Below are 18,297 nucleotides of genomic sequence, written 5' to 3'. Positions count from 1 at the left end.
ACATCACCCCCAAAGGATGGATAGAGAAGCTCAGGCCCTTGGTGGCCCCTTTGGGCTTTGTGGTTCTTGAGATAAGCTGGCCCTCTTTGCATCTGTTTGCCTTTTTAGCCCATGTTGGTCTCTGGGGTGACAGTATGACGTGTCTAGTCCTATGAGTTCTTGGCAGCTCAGGGGAGCGTGTAAAGCCACGGAGGACTGGCCAAGCCCCGTGGACTGTTGTGGGGGTCTTAGTGTCAGGGAAAGCCCTTTGCGGAGTGGAAGGATGGGGCGAGGCTGCGGGGCTCTGCACTGGGTCTGAGCCCCGGCCGGCCAGTTCCCCGGCAGTGATCACCCATGCCCTGGCCACAGTGACCCCTGCTCCGTCCACAGCCTCAGTCTTTGCTACCAAGCAGGGCTCCACGCCAGGCATGGTGGCACACAGTGGGGACAGGCCAGGGACATCCTTGGCCCAACTACCCTCTACTTATGGACATGAACCCCCCACCTCAATCGTGCCATAACCTCCTAGGATACCTTCTTCCTCCTCCTGAAACCCACAGGGGGTTCGGGTGGGGAAGCTGGAATCCTGTGGGCAGGAGAGCTAGTCTGTTTTGAGGCTTCATTAAGTTGGTTTTTTTTTAACTGCAGTATAGTTGATTTACAATGTCTTGTTTCAGGTGTACAGCAAAGTTGTTCAGTTTTAAGTATTATTTTTTCCGATTATTTTCCATTATAGGCTATTACAGGATATTGACTAAAGTTCCTTGTGATATACAGTAAATCCTTGTTGCCTACCTATTTTATATATACGGCGACATGAAGTATTTTTGAGACAAGCCAAATACAAATAAATACACAAAGATCTTAAATGTTTCACCGTTTCTGACCCAAAACACTGCCTGGATACCCTGCACACTACCCCTTTACAAACTTAAGAGTTAGGGCCCCCTGCCCCACCTCTGGCACTGTGGGGAAATTTCTAAGGAATTCTATGGGGTGTTTGCTGGAAGGAAAAATGGCAGGAGGTGGACTGGGTGGCATGCATGCCCCCTTGCCTCTCTCTCTATTCCTACTCCCAGAGCCAGAGTGGGAGGTCACAGCACCCAGGACAGCCCAGCCTCACAGGCGTTGGACTCCGGCAGAAGGACAATTTGGGGGTCTCCAGAATGGGCAACCCAAATCTGCCAGCCGAGAGACTTCCATCTAGACATATCTGGGCCCAAGAGCAGGCGACAGAACACCGGGGACGTTGGGCGGGGGGTGGGCGTGGATGCGGTGTTCCTGAGTTTCCCCAGCTTTACTCTCCTGCCTTCACCGGTGGTGGCCCAAAGGGTGCTCCTTCACCGAAGCCTCGGAAATACAGTAAAAAGAGGATCTTGCCTGGGAATTCCCTGGTGGTCCAGTGGTCAGGACGCCACGCTCTCACTGCCAAGGGCCTGGGGTTCAGCCCCTGCTGGCAGGTCCCCACCCCTGGTGCTCTGCAGAGTCAGACATGCCCGAACTAGGGGCAGGCTCTGGGAAGTCCCCACTCTTGAGAACTTCAGTTACTCCATATGGCTCAGGGGTAAAGAATCTGCCTGTAATGCAGGAGACATAGGAGACCTGGGTTGGATCCCTAGGTTGGGAAGATCCCCTGGAGGAGGGCATGGCAACCCACTCCAGTATTCTTGCCTGGAAAATCCAATGGACAGCGGAGCCTGGCGGGCTACAGCCCAAAGGGTTGAAAAGAGTTGGACACGACTGAGCAACTAAGCACACACACGCATGAGGAGAACTAACACACAGTATAGAAAAAAGAGCGGTTTGGAGGCTGGATTTTGGTCCCAGTTCTGCCTCTGATTGGCCGGAGACCTCAGGCAAGCTACTTAACTTCTGTGGCTTGGGAAAGGGAAGGCGTGGGACTAGATTTGGGTTTTCAGACCATCTGGGCACTCCAGCCTTCTGCAGAAGCAGCTGAGGGCAGGAGGAGAAGTGGAACGGGCTTCTGCCTTCCTGTGTTTCACAGGCTGAACAGACAGATCTGAACTCACCAGAAACCTATAAGACCTTCATGTTCTTCCAACTGGTTTCACATGCAGTAATTTGGCAAAAACCAGGAACAAAGTCCCACTTTCTTGTAGCAGGCTTTTAGAGAGTGAAAGACCAGGACTTCCTGTATGAAGTAGGGAGTACTTGGACACTGGGCCAATGGAACCCTGGCTCCTTTCTCCCCTCCCACCCTCTGCAGCATCCGTCACGCTGGGCAATTACAGGACTGATGGGAGACCCAAGCAGCTGCTGGGCACCTGGCTGGAGCCAGCTCAAAATACAAACTCTCCCAGAAGCACCCTCATAGATTCCTTTACCCACATCCCCTCTGCACACTGGCTGACAGCTGGCCATGCTGAGCTAATAACATCTTAAGAGAGGCAATGAGCTTTTTCCATCAGCACACTCTCCCTAAAGAGAACACCCAGCTCCAAAACTCACTTCCGGAGTCACCTGCCACCTGGTGGTCATGATGGGGACTCTAGAGGACCCCAAGTCCAAGATTAGTTGTCTAGGAGAGCCAGGAGGCTGTGGAAAAGCAGGTCTTGGCAAGCAGGAGTGTGCTGGCAGGGCTAGAGTTCTTCCCTTTGCCCAAGAAGGTGGGGAACCTCCGGGGCACCTCCCTTAGGTCACCTAACCACCATGTGTTACTGAGCACTGCACTTTACGTGTGTTCATCTCTTACTTTTCACTACATATGGGATTTGTGGATGAGGAAGTGGAAGCACAGAGGAAATTAATTCACCTGAAACACAAGGCTGCCTGCTAAAGGCTGAGACCTGGACCCTGCTCTGTGACTCCAAATATGAACCTTTGCAGTCAGTGCACTGCAGTCTGTTCCCCCCTTACCAGCCAGGGGGACGTGATCACCATGGGAGACACGACCATGGGGAATGCCAGCTAGAGGACTGGGACTCTCGGCCAGCAAGGGGCTCTCAGGGACCGAGGGAGGCAGCAGGGAAGTCTTCCCGGAACACACAGGCTTTGAGCTGGCCTGGAATAGGAGATCCATGGGAGGTCTACTGGCCCTTCTCTGATAAGGGACACCAAGCTAAGTTCCATGTTGGCCTTGGTATTGTTTTTGTTGTTGTTTAGTCGCTAAGTTGTGTCCGACTCTGTGACCCCATGGACCATAGCCCGCCAGGCTGCTCTGTCCATGGGATTTCGCAGGCAAGAATACTAGAGTGGGTTGCCAGTTCCTTCTCCAGAGACTTTTCCCCACCCAGGGATCGAACCCACATCTCCTGCATTGGCAGGCGGATGCTTTACTGCTGAGCCACCATGGAGGCCCTGGCCTTGACATCCCTATTTCAAAAACTGTCTCCTTCCTGCACTGCCATGAAAGGGTGAGTGATCCGGTCACTACAAACCCCTTTATCTCATCCCCTACTCAACCCAGGCAGGCTATGAACTTTTCCCATATTGGCTGTGGAATTTGTAGCAATGTGTAGGCAGTTTCATCCAGGTAGCAGTTAGGAATGCTTTGGGCTACAAATAGCTCACTACGTAACTAATAATGGTTTAAATCAGAGTAAGGGACTGGTTTTTCTCTTGCATCAAGAAGTCCTGGGATTGGTTTTGTTTTGTTTTTTTTCCATTTTGTAACTGCCTTATTGAAAAGCAAGAGCCCTTCCATTCCAGGCCTCATATTGTAGGTGTTACCTGCCAAATTGGGGGGATTATTTATATTTTAATTTTGTAATCTGTGACTCTGTACTGTTGAAGGTTTCTCAACTCTGTGGGGTCTGCTTAGTATGTATGTGACTTTTCATGTTACAATATCACACAGATGAGACAGCCCCAGTTTCACTAACATAGCTCTTAATAAATGATCTGAATGAGAAAAAAGTCCTGGGGTAAGCAACTGATAATGATGGCAGTTTTTAATCCCTGCCATCCAGAAATTGTAGACCCAGCTCTCTTTCCATTGTTCTTTAGTATGTGAACCTTTGTCTTTGTGCCTATCACCTCTGATCACAAAGCAGCTGCTGTGCCTCCGGGCTCACCTCTGTGTTCCAGACAGGAGGAAGGGAGGCAAACCAAAACCTGACAAGATATATCAACTAAGTTTGTCCCTTACTAAAGGCTTTCCTGGAAGCCCCACCCAGGGACTTCCACTTATATCTATGTAGCAGCCAGAATGGGGTCTCCTGTCCTGTACCTCAAACTGAAAGAGATTCTGGGAAGTGAGCATTTTCAGTTGTGTTACTTACTCCAAAAAAGTAGAGTTCAATTAATTAGGAAGAAAAAGAAGATGGGATCTGGGTGGCTCACTGGCAGATGACTCTCATGTCAAAAATCACTGCTCTGCTCTGTGATGACCTAGAGGGGTAGGATTAGGTAGGGGGTGGAAGAGAGGCTCACGAAGGAGGGGATATATGTATACATATAGTTGATACACTTTGCTGTGCAACAGAAATTAACACAACATTGTAAAGCAGTTATACTCCAATTTAAAAATAAATTTTAAAAAATTTTAACTAAAAATAAATAAATCATTGCCCTGGTACCCAAAGCGTTGAGGAGAGGCCTGGTGAGTGGGAGGGAAGCTCAGGAAGCTCAGCAAGACCTTGGCCAAGTCACCCCACCCCTTCTAGAGTGAGGGGCAGAAGGTCAGCGCTCCTGACACATTTTAACCAAAGCCTCCAAGGAGCCAAGGAGAGTAAATTTATAAGTATATGTGCAAATTATTATCTTTAATCATAAAACTTCATGTAAATTTTTCAGTCTGAAGGTGGCACTACTGTAAAGAAACTGCCTGCCAATGCAGGAGACATAAGAGACGCAGGTTCAGTCCTTGGGTCTGGAAGATCCCCTGGAGGAGGGAATGGCTATCTACTCCATTATTCTTGCCTGGAGAATTCTATGGACAGAGGAGCCTGGCGGGCTACAGTCCATAAGTTCGCAGAGTCGGACACGACTTAAGCAACTTAGCATGCATGCACGACATATTTCAAAAATTAAATTACCTTAGGAAACATTAGGTATTAGGAATATGTATGAAATGGAGAAGTGAAGGATGCAAATTTTTAACTTTCTTTAAATTATTAAAAGTTGTGTGTAATCATATAAACATAATTAACATTTTCTCCACATATTTTTAAGTTTTTTTTTTTAATAAAATGTATATGACACCTACAGAGAGAGGTCTCCTGCCCACCCATGTCTCCAAGGTACTGCTTTCCCCACCCTAAAGACTTCCATGGCTGTCAGTTTCTTGTGTATCTTTACATTTTAAAACTAAAAACTCACTTTAAAGCATCAGTTTAAAAATAAGCAAGAGTTGCGTCCTAAAGGGGAGCCAATGACAAGCTTTGAGCAGAGCCATACAGCTCAGGGCTGGACTCGAGGAATCTTTTTTTTTTTTTTAATAAATTTATTTATTTTAGTTGGGGGCTAATTACTTTACAATATTGTAGTGGTTTTTGCCATACATTGACATGAATCAGCCATGGGTTTACATGTGTTCCCCATCCTGAACCCCCCTCCCACCTCCCTCCCCATCCCATCCCTCTGGGTCATCCCATTGCCCCAGCCCTGAGCATTTGTCTCAGGCATTGAACCTGGAATGGTCGAGGAATCTATTGATTCTGCGGTGGGCGCGGGTCTGAATCTCAGCAAGTGACCAACCACCTGGCAGCACGTGGTGGGTGGGGCTTAAAGAGGTGGACGGGGCGGGCCGAGCCGGGACCAGCTCCCTCCCGTAGCTGGTGCGTGGAGACGGTAGTCCAGGCTCAGCCTCCACACCCTTGCCTCCTGCAGGTTCCTACTATCTGACCACCACCTACGGGGCCCTGGAGCACATCAAGAACTACGACAAGATCACGGTGACCCGGCAGCTGAGCGTGGAGGTGCAGGACTCGATCCACCGCTGGGAGCGCCGGCGCACGCTCAACAAGGCTCGGGCCTCCCGCTCCTCCGTGCAGGTGGGGCCTGGGACCGAGAAGTGGGAGGGGACCGAGAGGTGGGAGGGGACCGAGGAACCTTGCTCCCCGACCATCCCTACTGCCTGCCAGGTCAGAAGCCTGCCGCCGCCGACTGGCTGCTCTGGCCGGCCCGCCCAGCCCCGGGGAGCTGGAAGGCGTCCATGTGGGGAGCAATGGCACTGGGCCCCTGGCTCTGCCAGTGTGTGCCGGGTTAGGGGCTGGGGATGAGAAGTTGAGGGCTGGAGACGAGAAAAGTATCAGCGAGCATCGGCGTTTCAGTTGGGCACACAAGACAGGGCTAGGAAGAAGGAGACCTTCACCCCCCATTCCTCAGCATCTGTGATGTCTGAGCAGGCTGTTAGGGCTGGAGATGGGAACAGTGGTTTGTCCCAGTTAATACGCCGAGGAGCTGATCTACATCCTTGCCATTTGGTGCCCAGACAAATGCAGCAGCTGCCAAGGGTCCCCCTGCCCCTAGCCTTCCCCTCTCCAACCCACCCACCCATCCTTCCCCAATTCTCTCTGTACAGACTCAAGGGTTCAAGCCACTGGTGGCCAGACTCCTGCCCCCACCCATCCCATTATCCCACACCCCCAGGGCTGCATCAGATCAGTTTATTTCAGTTGAGTCACTCAGTTGTGTCTGACTCTTTGCGACCCCATGGACTGCAGCACGCCAGGCCTCCCTGTCCATCACCAACTCCTGGAGCCTACTCAAACTCATGTGTCAGAACAGCTATGAACACGCTGAGCTCAACTCCCTAGGGCTTAGCCTCTCAGCCCATGCTGGTCCATCTCCCCTTCCTCGCCGGCTGCCACTGCCCATCCTCAGTTTCTCCAACAGCCCCTCCTCTGAGAAGCCTTCCCTGACACCCCCACCTGCCTCCCCCATTCCCTATGGCATGGGTTAGAAGTGCTTCCTGCTGCTGCTGCTTCTGTTGCAGCAAATATACCCTGTACTGTAACCATCTATGTATAAAGCTGTAACCCTGAGAGAGCAGGCCCTACTGCTCACATGTCTCAGGGGGTCCAAGCCCAGCGCCTGGGACAGAGTGGGACTGGGAGTATGCACAAGGGCAGGAATTAGGACAGGGAACCAAGCTGCAGTCCAGAGCTGTGAATAGGTCTACAGACTTACTTCCCTGGCACCCAGAGCATGCTGGACCTGAATCCCATGCCTGGCTGCTTTCCACATGGCCTTTCTGTAACAGAGAGAGCCCAGGCCTGGGACACAGGAGGCTCACGGTATGGATCCAGCTCTGTACTAGCTTGCTGTGTGACCCCAAGCAGTGTCTAACTCTCTCTGGGACGCAGTTTTCCTGTCAGCACAGGGGGGCTCTGGACCATTTGAGCTCTGCCTCCCCAGTACATGTTCTAACATCAGCCAAGCTGATGTCCCTCCTCCTCTAATTAATGGTATCTTGATAATGTTTAGTAACTGGTTCTCTGGGGAGAAAGAAGAAAAAAAAAAGGCTCTGATCTTTGCTTCTGTCAATTTCCATGGTATTACTATAAATACTGCCACAATGGCTAATTTCAAGCTACTAACTTGGCATCACTGAACTTGGAGTTGGGAAGAGATGTACACAGTTGTGCTTTCTCAAGCAGGTATGAGCCAGCATGAGTTGGCGAGGGCAGCTGCAGCACACTACCATTCCCCACTGCCCCCCAGGGCAGCTCTTGGAATATGAGCACTCTTGGTCCAAGGGTGACCCTCGCATTCCTTACTTCTCGCTTCTACCTCGTGGATTCCCAATGCTGAGCATCAATGCGTCCCACTAGGGAGGCAAAGCTCAGGAAGAGGCTTGGGATGAGACTTCTCAACATGGTTTCTGGGGTCTGAGGAGGGCACCACTGTCTGCCCCCTCCCAGTGCCTCCTCTGCACCGCACACCGTAAATCCCTACCCTCAGAGCAAAAGCCCAGAGCCTACGAGTCATCCAATGTCAAGGCCCCTGGAGAGACCTGATGGGGGGCTGAGGAGAGCACAGGCAGCCACTGAGACCCAGGAAAGCAGGCTGGGCTTTCCCCTCCCAGAAAAAAAAGAAGTGATCCCAGGGACTCTTGACACAGAGCCTGGCACTTCATATGCACTCACTACCCTGTAGTCATTAATTATCGCCATTCTGAACTAGGCAGCAGCATCAGGAGACCGCTGTGTTGTCACCATCCTTCCACAAGGAGGCAGCCTGGCACACTCCACTTCCTGCCTGCCCTCTGGGCCCTTGGGGGAAAGGGGAATCTTCCAGTCTCTGAGCTAGTTTTCTGTGCTTCCCCGCCCAGGCACAGAGGAAGGACTGGTTTTATCCCCAGTTTACAGTTGAGGAAATGGAGACTCAGAAAGGTCAAGGTCACGCAGTGAGTGGGAGCAGATTCAAAGCCAGGCAGGGACTCCTTCCACGGTCTCTGGTGGACCCAGGTGTGAGTGTGCTGTTTTGTGCAAGAACTCCCCATCTCTTTCCCCCAAGTCTTCTCCCCCACCCTTCCCTGCCAGCCTGCTCCTCCTGGGAACACCACCCCTCCCATCCCCAAGCCCCTCCAGCCCTAGGGCCTGAACAGTTCAGCCTGCCTTAGCTGCTTCAGCCGAGCCATGGAATGCTGGGAGCGGGTCCGAATCTTTGATTTTATTTATGCTGCCCCGTGTGCCCAGCAAAGTGCCTGAAACGCAAGGGGACTCCAGCAAAGTGCCTGAAACGCAAGGGGACTCCAGGAAGAAGAGAAAGTGAAAAATAGATTTTTTCAATGACGGCAAGCCGGTGGACTGGCCGCCAGGGGGCGCGCTCACTCCTTGTCCAGACTTCAGGCCAAGCGACTAACCCAGTGAGAGCTGAGGCTCAGAGAGGGAGGGTCTTTGCCTGAGGTCACACAGCAGGGTCGGCCGCAGGTGCCCTGACTGCCAGCCTCACGACCCCTCCTGCCACCCATCCGCTGTCTATGGAGAGGAATCGGGGGGGCCCAGAGAGGACAAGGCCACGCAGCTTCTCCTGTCCAAGCTCCCAGCATTGGGGCGGGGATGAGACAGGACGCAGGCTTGGTCCCGCCGGTAACCGTGACCCCCTCTGTCTCGCCCCGCAGGACTTCATCTGCGTGTCGTACCTGGAGCCGGAGCAGCAGTCGCGGACGCTGGCGTCGCGGGCGGACACGCTGGCCGAGGCGCTCTGCGCCCAGTGCGCGGAGAAGTTCGAGGTGGGGCAGCCCCAGGACTACCGGCTCTTCGTGCTGGTGGACGGCCGCTGCTTCCAGCTGGCCGACGAGGCGCTGCCGCACCGCATCAAGGGCTACCTGCTGCGGAGCGAGCCCAAGCGCGACTTCCACTTCGTGTACCGGCCCCTGGACGGCGGCGGGGGCAGCGGGGGCCCGCCCTGCCTCGTGGTGCGGGAGCCCAACTTCCTGTGAGCCCGGGGCCGCGGCCCCTCCGACGGCAGTGTCCACCCAGGCGGGGACGCCGGCAGACCGGCCCGCACCCTCGACCCCCACACTCACATTCAGACGCACCCACTCACACATGTACACGCACAGACACGCGCGCGCGCGCGCACACGCACACACACACACACACACTCCCAACAGGGATGCCCACACGTTGCCTTGTGCTTGCAGCCTACTGAGCGCGCCTCGGCCACCGTGGCAGCACCATTGTGTAAACAACGTGATCCGTGGCCCCGGCGTGCTCCCAGCAGAAGGAGGGCCAGAGCCGGGAGAGACCAAGTCCTTCATTAGGCAGAAAGGGAAACGGAAACTCAGAGAGAGAAGGGACCCTCCAGCCTCCTGCAGCACACGGAGCCCAAGCTCGGCCCCTGTTCACACACAGCCCTTCAGGCCAGTCCGTCTGTCCCGCCCACCCCATCCCCAGCGTTTCCCCAGGAGGGCTCAGGTTTCCCCAGGACCGTCCTCAGGAGGAGTGGCCTGGCCACAGCTGCCCCGCCCCCATGGAGCTGGAATGGTTTGGACCCGCCCAGAATCTCAGGAGCATCTCAGGGTGCGTGAGGAGACAGGCCCCTCACCCCTGCGTCAGAGCCAGCCCTCAGCCATCAGCACTCTCCGTGCTGCCCGTAGCTCCCCAGCCCCTCTGGAAGCAGCCAGACGAACACTGGGACCTCCGAGTGAGGCCAGCTTCACAGCCATGTGGAAGAGCCCAGCCGTGGCCACAGGGGACATTGTTCAGGGCCTTCTCCTTGGTGGGCACCCCAGGACTGTGGCATTTGTGGCAAGAGACACTGTGTGGGGAGTATTTTAATAAAAGCCCTTTTGAAAATGGCATCTTCTTTTCTCAAAGGGCTAGAGCTCTGCTCAGGCAGCCAGTGCCCCCTGCCCCCTCCTTAACAGCCTAATCCTCCTCCAAGGTAGAGTTCAGGAAAGCACCTCCTTTCCACTGAGTGCCCTATTTTTTTGACAGAATCTATAGGTTTCTCAGGTGGCACTAGTGGTAAAAAAAAAAAAAACAAAACCTGCCTGCCAGTGCAGGAGATGTGCAGGAGACATACACGAGTTCAACTGGAGGAGGGCGTGGCAACCCACTCCAGTATTCTTGCCTGGAGAATCCCCATGGACAGAGGAGCCTGGGGGGCCACAGTCCATAGGGTCACAAAGTGTCAGACACGACTGAAGCGTTAGCACGCACGCATAGCATACTCTCAGCCTTCAGGGCCCTGGGCCCTGTCTGCCCCTCAGCCTGGTCATTTCCTTCCTCTCCAGCACCCACACTTCCCATCATTCCTGCCTCTGCTGTCTATCCCAGGAATACCATTCCATATAATCTTTGCCTGGTCAAACTCCTATTTATCCTTCAAAGCCCATCTCCTCCAGAAAGCCTTCTCTGATTTCCTAGGCTGCTGGCCAGAGAGTCCTTGTCCATGCCCTCCAGCCCTGTGGGCTCATCTCTGTCACAAGAGATAGCTCATCAAATTGCATCTGTCTGTTTATACTTGTGCTTTCTCCACCAGATTTGGACCCTTCATGTCTGTGTCCTCAGCACTGATTAAAAATACGTGTTTGCTGAGTGCCTGTTCAATGTCAGCACTCTTCTAGGCCCCAGGAGACAGCAGAGAACAAAACAAGGTGCACGTGTAGCCCCAGCGTGCCTGGCAGTGAGCCGTGCCCACAGGGCAGGGCAGCTGGACTTCCCTGAATTATATTGCTGGGAAGCAACCAGCTCATTCAGCTTATCAACAAAAATCTGTCTGACTGTGGCTCCAGGCCAGCCCTGTGTCAGATGCAGGGATTGCTCCAGGATGCAGCCAGCCAGCCCTGGACTTTCCAGGCTGGGGATCTTTAAAACAGACATGAGGAAAAGGGCAAATACCCAGAAGCTGAGGGTAGCCAGCCATGATCCCAGGTTGCCCTTCCCTCCGCCACCCCCCAGCACAGATATTGTCCCCTTCCTAATCTTCTGATGCTCCCTGCAGCCCGAAGCTGAGCTGCCTGTGCTGCCTTGGGTCCCCAGCTGTAAGGCAAGGCGCCCACTGCCTCCCACTAGGCCTGAGACTGGTGGGGATGGATCAGACGGTGGTCCATTTACCCAAGCACCCTCCTGCCCGGTGGGGCCCAAACTTGGGGTAGGGTTGGAATTCAGAGGGTGGACTGGGCATCAGTCCAACCCTGGCGGGGGGCAGGGGGGCACGTCTGCCCAGCCCCCAGGGAGCGGGCAGAGCCAGTCAGTGACCTGGACCAGGGGCACCACTGTAAGAACCCCACGTGTGCGTGTGCGCGTGTGTGCTCGAGCGTGGGGCCCCTCCCATCATGAGAGGCCAGAGAGCAGGAGGGGTGGGGCTACCTGGATCCTGTGGTCTGGGGGCCTCTGTCCCCAGTGGGGTGTGCGGGCCTGATCCAGGGTCGAGAAACTGGGCCTTGCAAGTGCTAAGCCCTCATGGGTGCCTGGCGCTGGTCAGTGACTCCTCTTGTGGGAGGTATTTATGGATGAGGAAGTGAAGGCTCAAAGAAACGGGGAGAATTAGTCTGCTCCAGTGACCTTAACAAAATACCACTCATGGGCCAGCTTAAACAGCAGACATTTATTTTCTCACCGTTCTGGAGCCTGAAGTCCCAAATCAGGGCTAGTTTCTCCTTGGCTTGTAGACAGCTGCCTGCCCACACAGCCTTCTTTCTGGGCCTGAGCACCCCTAATCTCTTCTTATAAGAACACAGGTCCTATTGGAGCAGGGCGCAGCTGTGTGACCTCTCGTTACCTTTAGTAACCCTTTAAGGCCCTGTCTCCAAACGCAGGCACATTCTGTGATGCTAGAGCTTAGGGCTTCAACACGTGAACTTAGAGGGGACACAATTCAGCTCATAACAACGGGATGACTTGCCCAAGGTCACACAGCTGGTTAGAGGCCAGAATGAGGTTGAACTCAAAGCTGACCTTCCCCCAAATTCAGGGCTCTCTTTACCCCACATGGCACCCCAAGTGACCTGTTTGTAGAAAACCAAAGTCAGATAAGCCTCACCTGCCAGATCCACGCTTGAGCTTGCCTGAGGCCATGGTGAGCATCACAGGGCCGACTTGACCCAGAGGTCCAAGATGCAAGTGAAGCGACCTGGCTTCTCCACAGGCCCCAAGCAAGGAGTCAGTGTGTCCGAGGGTGACGGAGTCACAGGCTGTGATGTAGAACAGGGGCTGGGCTTTGTCTCATCCCTGGCGTTTGTCCCCTGTGCTCTTGGCCAGCTGTCTCCTTCCCTCTGCTTTTACTGGCTTCGCCCCATCACCCCCCAGCCTGAGGCTGGGCTAGGACCAGCGGTGCTGAGAGAAGCTACGAGAACATCTGCGGAGACCAGAATGTGGCCAGGCCCTACAGCTCCTCCATCCCCAGGTTCTAGCAGAGACAGCTGGGTGCAAAGCCCTGTCCATCATGAGCAGTCTCAAACCCGCCCTGCAGACACCTGGCCCATCATGGCCTCACAAGACCTTAACGTGTGTACCGCGTTCTCCCTAGTTAGGAGCACGTTTCCGCTGGGGAACTAGGGACCAACCTGCAGAGGAAGTGGGCAGAGAGAAGCGGGGGGCCCTGAATGGGGGTAGGGACAGAGAGAGGCGGGGAGAGTCTTGTGGATGCAGAGGAGATGCGCACCCCCCACTCCCCTGCCCCCACAAACCAGCCTGTCATCCCCATTTCGCTGGTTTGCAGATGTGGGCACTCTGCGAGCACTCAGCTGGCCTGAATCCAAGAACCGGCCACCTCCTGCTCTGCAGGGTCATCTGGGCTGGAAAGCGGGGAGCAGCTGGGCAGGAACCAGGCCCTCCCTTTGCAGGAAGGTCATATGGAGCTTGGCTCTGGGGAGGAAAGCTCTGACTCACAGTGGCCATGGCTTTGCCTCATCCCCAGTTGTCACGCTATTTGCTGGAAGACAGTGGTTTCCTAGGAATGCCCTTCCAGGAAACATCTCTTTGCAGCTGACACAACCCTAGGCCAAAAGGGAACTCAGATCTGGCTTCAAAGTCGGAAAATCTGTTCAGCTGGAAGATGGGAGGAACCTCCGTTGGTTGTCAGGAGACCTGGGTCCCAGGCCAGCTCTGAGCCCTCAGTGAGATGCTTCACATCTTTGGGCCTCAGTATCCCTATTCTTAAAATAAGAATGATTCTTCCCCCATCTCCCAGGCTTGTCTCAGGGATCACACCAGCTCTCAGGTGGGAGCAGGCAGGCAAAGCCTCAGATCTTTTGGTAAAGGGAAATAAATTCAGAGTTAGACATAAGGGCAGGGAAGTTGTTCATAGCCAAGGCTCCATGGCTGAGGGGACCAGGGAGTTGAAACCCAGGCTGGGCTCCACTTGTCACCTGGCACAGGACCGTGTCCACCTGGAGAAAGGGACACCTTTTCCACATCATCATATGGTCTATAGCAGGGGTCCTCAACCTCTGGGCTATGGACTGGTACCTGCTGTCAAATCAATGGTGGCATTAGATTAGAAATTAAGTCCACAATAAATGTAGTGCACTTAAATCATCCCCAAACCATCCCAACCATCCTCCCCATCCCCACTCCATGGAAAAATTGTCTCCCATGAAACTGGTTCCTGGTGCCAAAAAGGTTAGGGACTGCTGGTCTACAGGGAGTCCAGGTGAACTCACTCCTGGGGGGTGGCTGTGCATATTTTTAGTTTAATGAGAGCAGTCAGCACAGGATGTGCCTGAGGGAGTGGAGGGCATGTAACCCACCTGGAGGAAGCAGATGGCTTCCTGCCGGTGAGGATGCCTGAGATGGGTCTTGAAGAAGAAAGAGTTGGCCTGGAGCAGAAGGGAATCGAAGAAACCCTGAAGATTGCTGGAACTCTCCACGGTTCTCTTGTGTGTCTGGTGAAGACTCATTGACAGCTTCTATTCCAGACTATCTTCTTAAGAGTGTTTGATAGAGACTTCCCTGGTGGTCGAGTGTCTAAGCCTCTGACCTTCCAATGCAGGGGGCCTGGGTTCGAACCCTGGTCAGGGGACTAGACCGCACATGCTGCAAGTAAAGATCTTGCATGGCACAATAAAGATCAACGATCCGGCATGCTGCAACCAAACACAGTGCAGCAAAAAATAAAAATAATATTTTTTAAAAAGAGTTATTTGACTAGCCTTGGAGGATATAGTTGCTTTCTCCTGGGAAGAGGGCAATTTTTTTTTTCCTGACCAAAATAATAAACTAATGTTTCTCACTTTGAAAGAACATGTCTCCTCCGACAGGGCCAAAGTTGGAGAGGTCTGCTCCCAGCCTTATTCCTAAGCCCAACTTTTCTCAGCCTGATCCAGACACACTGTATGCTCAGCATCTACCAGGGCCCACCTCCACATGCCTCTCAGGGCACTCGGCAGGCCAGGGGAGGCAGCAAATATGAAGCATGTGCACCTGGGTGCTGAGGGTGATGAAGTCCCTTGTGGTGGTCCCAGGGGTCTCATATCTCCTCCCAGCACGTATGACATTGTGGCAGGTGACCTTGTTAATGTGCACGTCGGGTAAAATCTGACTCTTGACGGTTTTTGACAAGGAAGATGGAAGGAAGTGAAAAATCACAGAAAATGAAATAGGAGTGTGCTGTATGCAGAGTCACCGGTCATTTCCAGATCAGATATACATAAAGCCTGAAGCAAAGAGTAGTGGGAGGTGAGACTGAAGGGGCAGCCAGTCAGGTCCTTGAATGGCCTTGGTAGGCAGCACAGCGGGTCTGAAAGTTCTGCACCCACATAGGACAGAACTGGAGGGACCAGGCTGGAGGCAGTAGCAGTGAGCACTCTTAGCATTTAGACTGTCGTCTTGAAAGACAATGTCTCATGAAAAGACGCTAGAGTTTCCTGGAGAAATAGCTGATTCCAGTTTTGGGACAGGAAATGTAGAATGAAGCATTCTGATACACTAGATAGGAAGGAAGCAGTGGAAGTTTCTTAGCATCATGTCAAAAGGGCTTGGGTTGTTCAGTCACTAAATCATGACTGCATTCTCCTCTGCCTATCTCCCTGCAACCATTAATCTACTTTGATGTTGTTCCGCTGCTCAGTCATGTCTGACTCTTTGTGACCCCATGAACTGCAGCACGCCAGGCTCCTCTGTCCTTCATTATCTCCTGGAGTTTGCTCAAAGTCATGACCATTGAGTCGATGATGCTATCTCACCATCTCATCCTCTGCCGCCTGCTTCTCTTTGTGCCTTCAGTCTTTCCCAGCATCACATTCTTTTCCAATGAGTCGGCTCTTCACATCAGGTGGCCAAGGTATTGGAGCTTCAACTTCAGCATCAATTCTTCCAATGAATATTCAGGGTTGAGTTCCTTTAGGACTGACTGGTTTGACCTCTGAAAGGGCTTGGGAGTCCACCAGGACTTCCCGGGTGGCTCAGCTGGTAAAGAGTTTGCCTGTAACGTGGGAGACCTGGGTTCGATCCCTGGGTTGGGAAGATCCGCTGGAGAAGGGGAAGGGTACCCACTCCAGTATTCTGGCCTGGAGAATTCCATGGACCGTATAGTCCATGGGGTTGCAAAGAGTTGGACACAAATGAGCGACTTTCATTCACTCAGCCAAAAATGGACAACTTGCGCTTCAGTAGAGACGTGCAATGGATCGAAACTCAATAGAAATATGTAAACCCTCTGGATTCAGTTACTGATGTGTAAGAGACCTGGGCATCAGAAAGACATGCTGAGCAGCAGCTTGTGTATGCAATCAGTGAAGTCCAGACTGAGAAACTCCACTGATCTCCAGCCTGGACTCTTCAATGGAAATTGGAAGGGGAAAAAAAAAAAGATGAGAGAATCTGTAGAACAAAAACTATAAAAGTGTCTAGGGATGCACACTTGTACTAAAACCACAAAGAACACCAGGACAGTGGTTGCTTTGGGAGGGAGGAGCTATGACTGGGAGGGAGCACAAGCAGGGGCTAACAGGGTGGCAGTGAGATGGTTAATTTTATGTGTCAGTTTGGCTGGGCCATGGTGCCCTCATATTTAGTCAAACATCATTCTGGATGCTGTAGTGAATGAAGGATTTTTTTGGATGATGTCAACATTTAAATGAGTGGACTTAGAGCAAAGCAGATGACCCTCTGTAATGTGGGCGGCGGTGGTGATTTAGTCGCTAGGTTGTATCCTACTCTTGTGACCCCATGGGCTGTATGTAGCCTGCCAGGCTCCTCTGCCCATGGGATTCTCCAGGCAAGAATACTGGGGTGGGTTGCCATTTCATTCTCCACGGGATCTTCCCAAACCAGGAATTGAACCTGGGTCTCCTGCATTGTAGGCATATTCTTTACCAACTGAGCTATGAGGGAAGTCCATAGTAATGTGGGTAGGTCCTGTCCAAACAGGTGACGGTCTTAGGAGTGCAAAGACTGACCTTGCCCGAGCAAGAAGGGATCCTGCCAGCAGGGGGCCTTTGGCCTGGACTGCGGTTCCTTCTCTGGGTCTCCAGCTTGCAACTAAGTCTTCACAGCCACTGATTCCTTCAGGTAAATGTCTCTCTACATGTATATACATCCATTGCTTCTATTTCTCAGGAGAACCTTGACTCATGTATCTGGTAAAGTTCTATTTCTTGACTTGGATGGTAATTACAAGGGTATTTCATCTTATCATTCATTAAGCATTGTACTTGTTTTCTGGATCTGTTTTTATTTTATAGTGAAAAAGTAAAGTATCCTTTGTATATAGGTATGTAAATATGTAGAAAGGGGATTCTAATGATGAATACAAACTGATATTTGGGATTTGGGGGGAAAAGGGGAGTGGCCATGTTTTGCTCTGAAAGTTTCTCTACCTCTTATGATAGAATATGTTTGGGATGTAACTAGGGAAACAAAATGCTGGTCCTGGTTGTGACACACATGGAAAGGTCACCTTTCTCAGAAATCTAATAGAAAATGGCTTAACCTGAGGGATGGAGAGTTGCTTCTGCTGGGGACCTAAGAACCACAAGAGGAGAAAAAAAAGTCAAGGCAGTGTGACTTAGGAAACTCATTTATTTGAGAAAAGGAACAAGCCGCTTTTAACCTCTAGAGCCATGAACATTCGAGTTTCTGCACTTGTTAAATAGTTAAATATATTTTTGTTCTACAGGGAGGACAAAGAAAAAGAGGGAAGCAGGGTTACAAGCGTAGGTAACAGTTCTAGAAAAGAGAAGAACAGAGTTTTTCCTACCTGAATCTTGAGGTGTTTTAAGAGACTCCCTTTAAAAATTCTACTTTTTTGAGTATCAGTCAGCCCTCAGGGCTGCCCATTCTTGAGCTTTAGTGATAAACATTTACAGACCATATGCTTCTTGTACTTGTTAAAACCCTAAAGCTGCCCTAGATTCACAGGACAGTAAAGGACCAGGATAAAGGACCAGGACCTTTATCCTGGTCATGCAACTGACTGTATTAAGACAGCGTCTCAGAGAAAGGATAACCTGATTAAAAATGGGCCCATTGGAAACAGAAGTATCACCCTGGAATTAACCCTGTTTGACAATGTCTCTACTTTCAGTCTGTACCCCCAAACTTTAAAGGCATCTATCACTGCTAAATAAGACACCACATAAACACAGGTGGTCACAAGTGTCCTGGTTTAGTGCTCCTTTCTCCTTTGTTTTCTATTTAAAACAGCCATCTAGCTATATGGCTTAGTTTTAAAAACAACGTTACTGAAACATAATTAGCAAACCATACCATTCCATTTGATGTGTACAAGTCACTGGGTGTTAGTACATTCAGAGTTGTATAATCAACTACTATCACGATCAGCTTCCAAACATTCTTCATCACTCCCAAAATAATCCACATCCCTATTAACATTGATTATTTTCACATTTCCTCTCCCCAGTTCCCAGCATCATGCATCAACTTTCTGTTCAATAGACTTGTTTATTCTGGACCTTAGATACAAATGGAATCATGCGATACTAGGGTCTTAGGTAACTGG

At 51.8% G+C, this 18,297-nt stretch overlaps 1 protein-coding gene across 2 annotated transcripts in view; it reads left to right on the top strand.

Annotated features, from left to right (window-relative positions):
• RIN3 (Ras and Rab interactor 3) overlaps positions 1-10,187 on the top strand; it is a 128,577-nt gene extending 118,390 nt beyond the window's left edge. For both annotated transcript variants that reach the window (XM_081548169.1, XM_081548168.1), the window contains 2 exons: positions 5,770-5,933; positions 9,008-10,187. In XM_081548169.1, coding sequence (XP_081404295.1) covers positions 5,770-5,933; positions 9,008-9,328 — 485 coding nt within the window. In that variant the 3' untranslated portion in view covers positions 9,329-10,187. The remainder of the gene's footprint in view (positions 1-5,769; positions 5,934-9,007) is intronic.
• The last annotated feature ends 8,110 nt before the right edge of the window (positions 10,188-18,297 follow it).

Source organism: Giraffa tippelskirchi, chromosome 12, assembly GCF_054371585.1.
Source record: "Giraffa tippelskirchi isolate mGirTip1 chromosome 12, T2T-mGirTip1v1.2.pri, whole genome shotgun sequence".
NCBI classification, from domain to species: domain Eukaryota; kingdom Metazoa; phylum Chordata; class Mammalia; order Artiodactyla; family Giraffidae; genus Giraffa; species Giraffa tippelskirchi.
The sequence above is the reverse complement of the archived record's forward strand: the minus strand, read 5'-3'. Positions and strand labels throughout refer to the sequence as shown.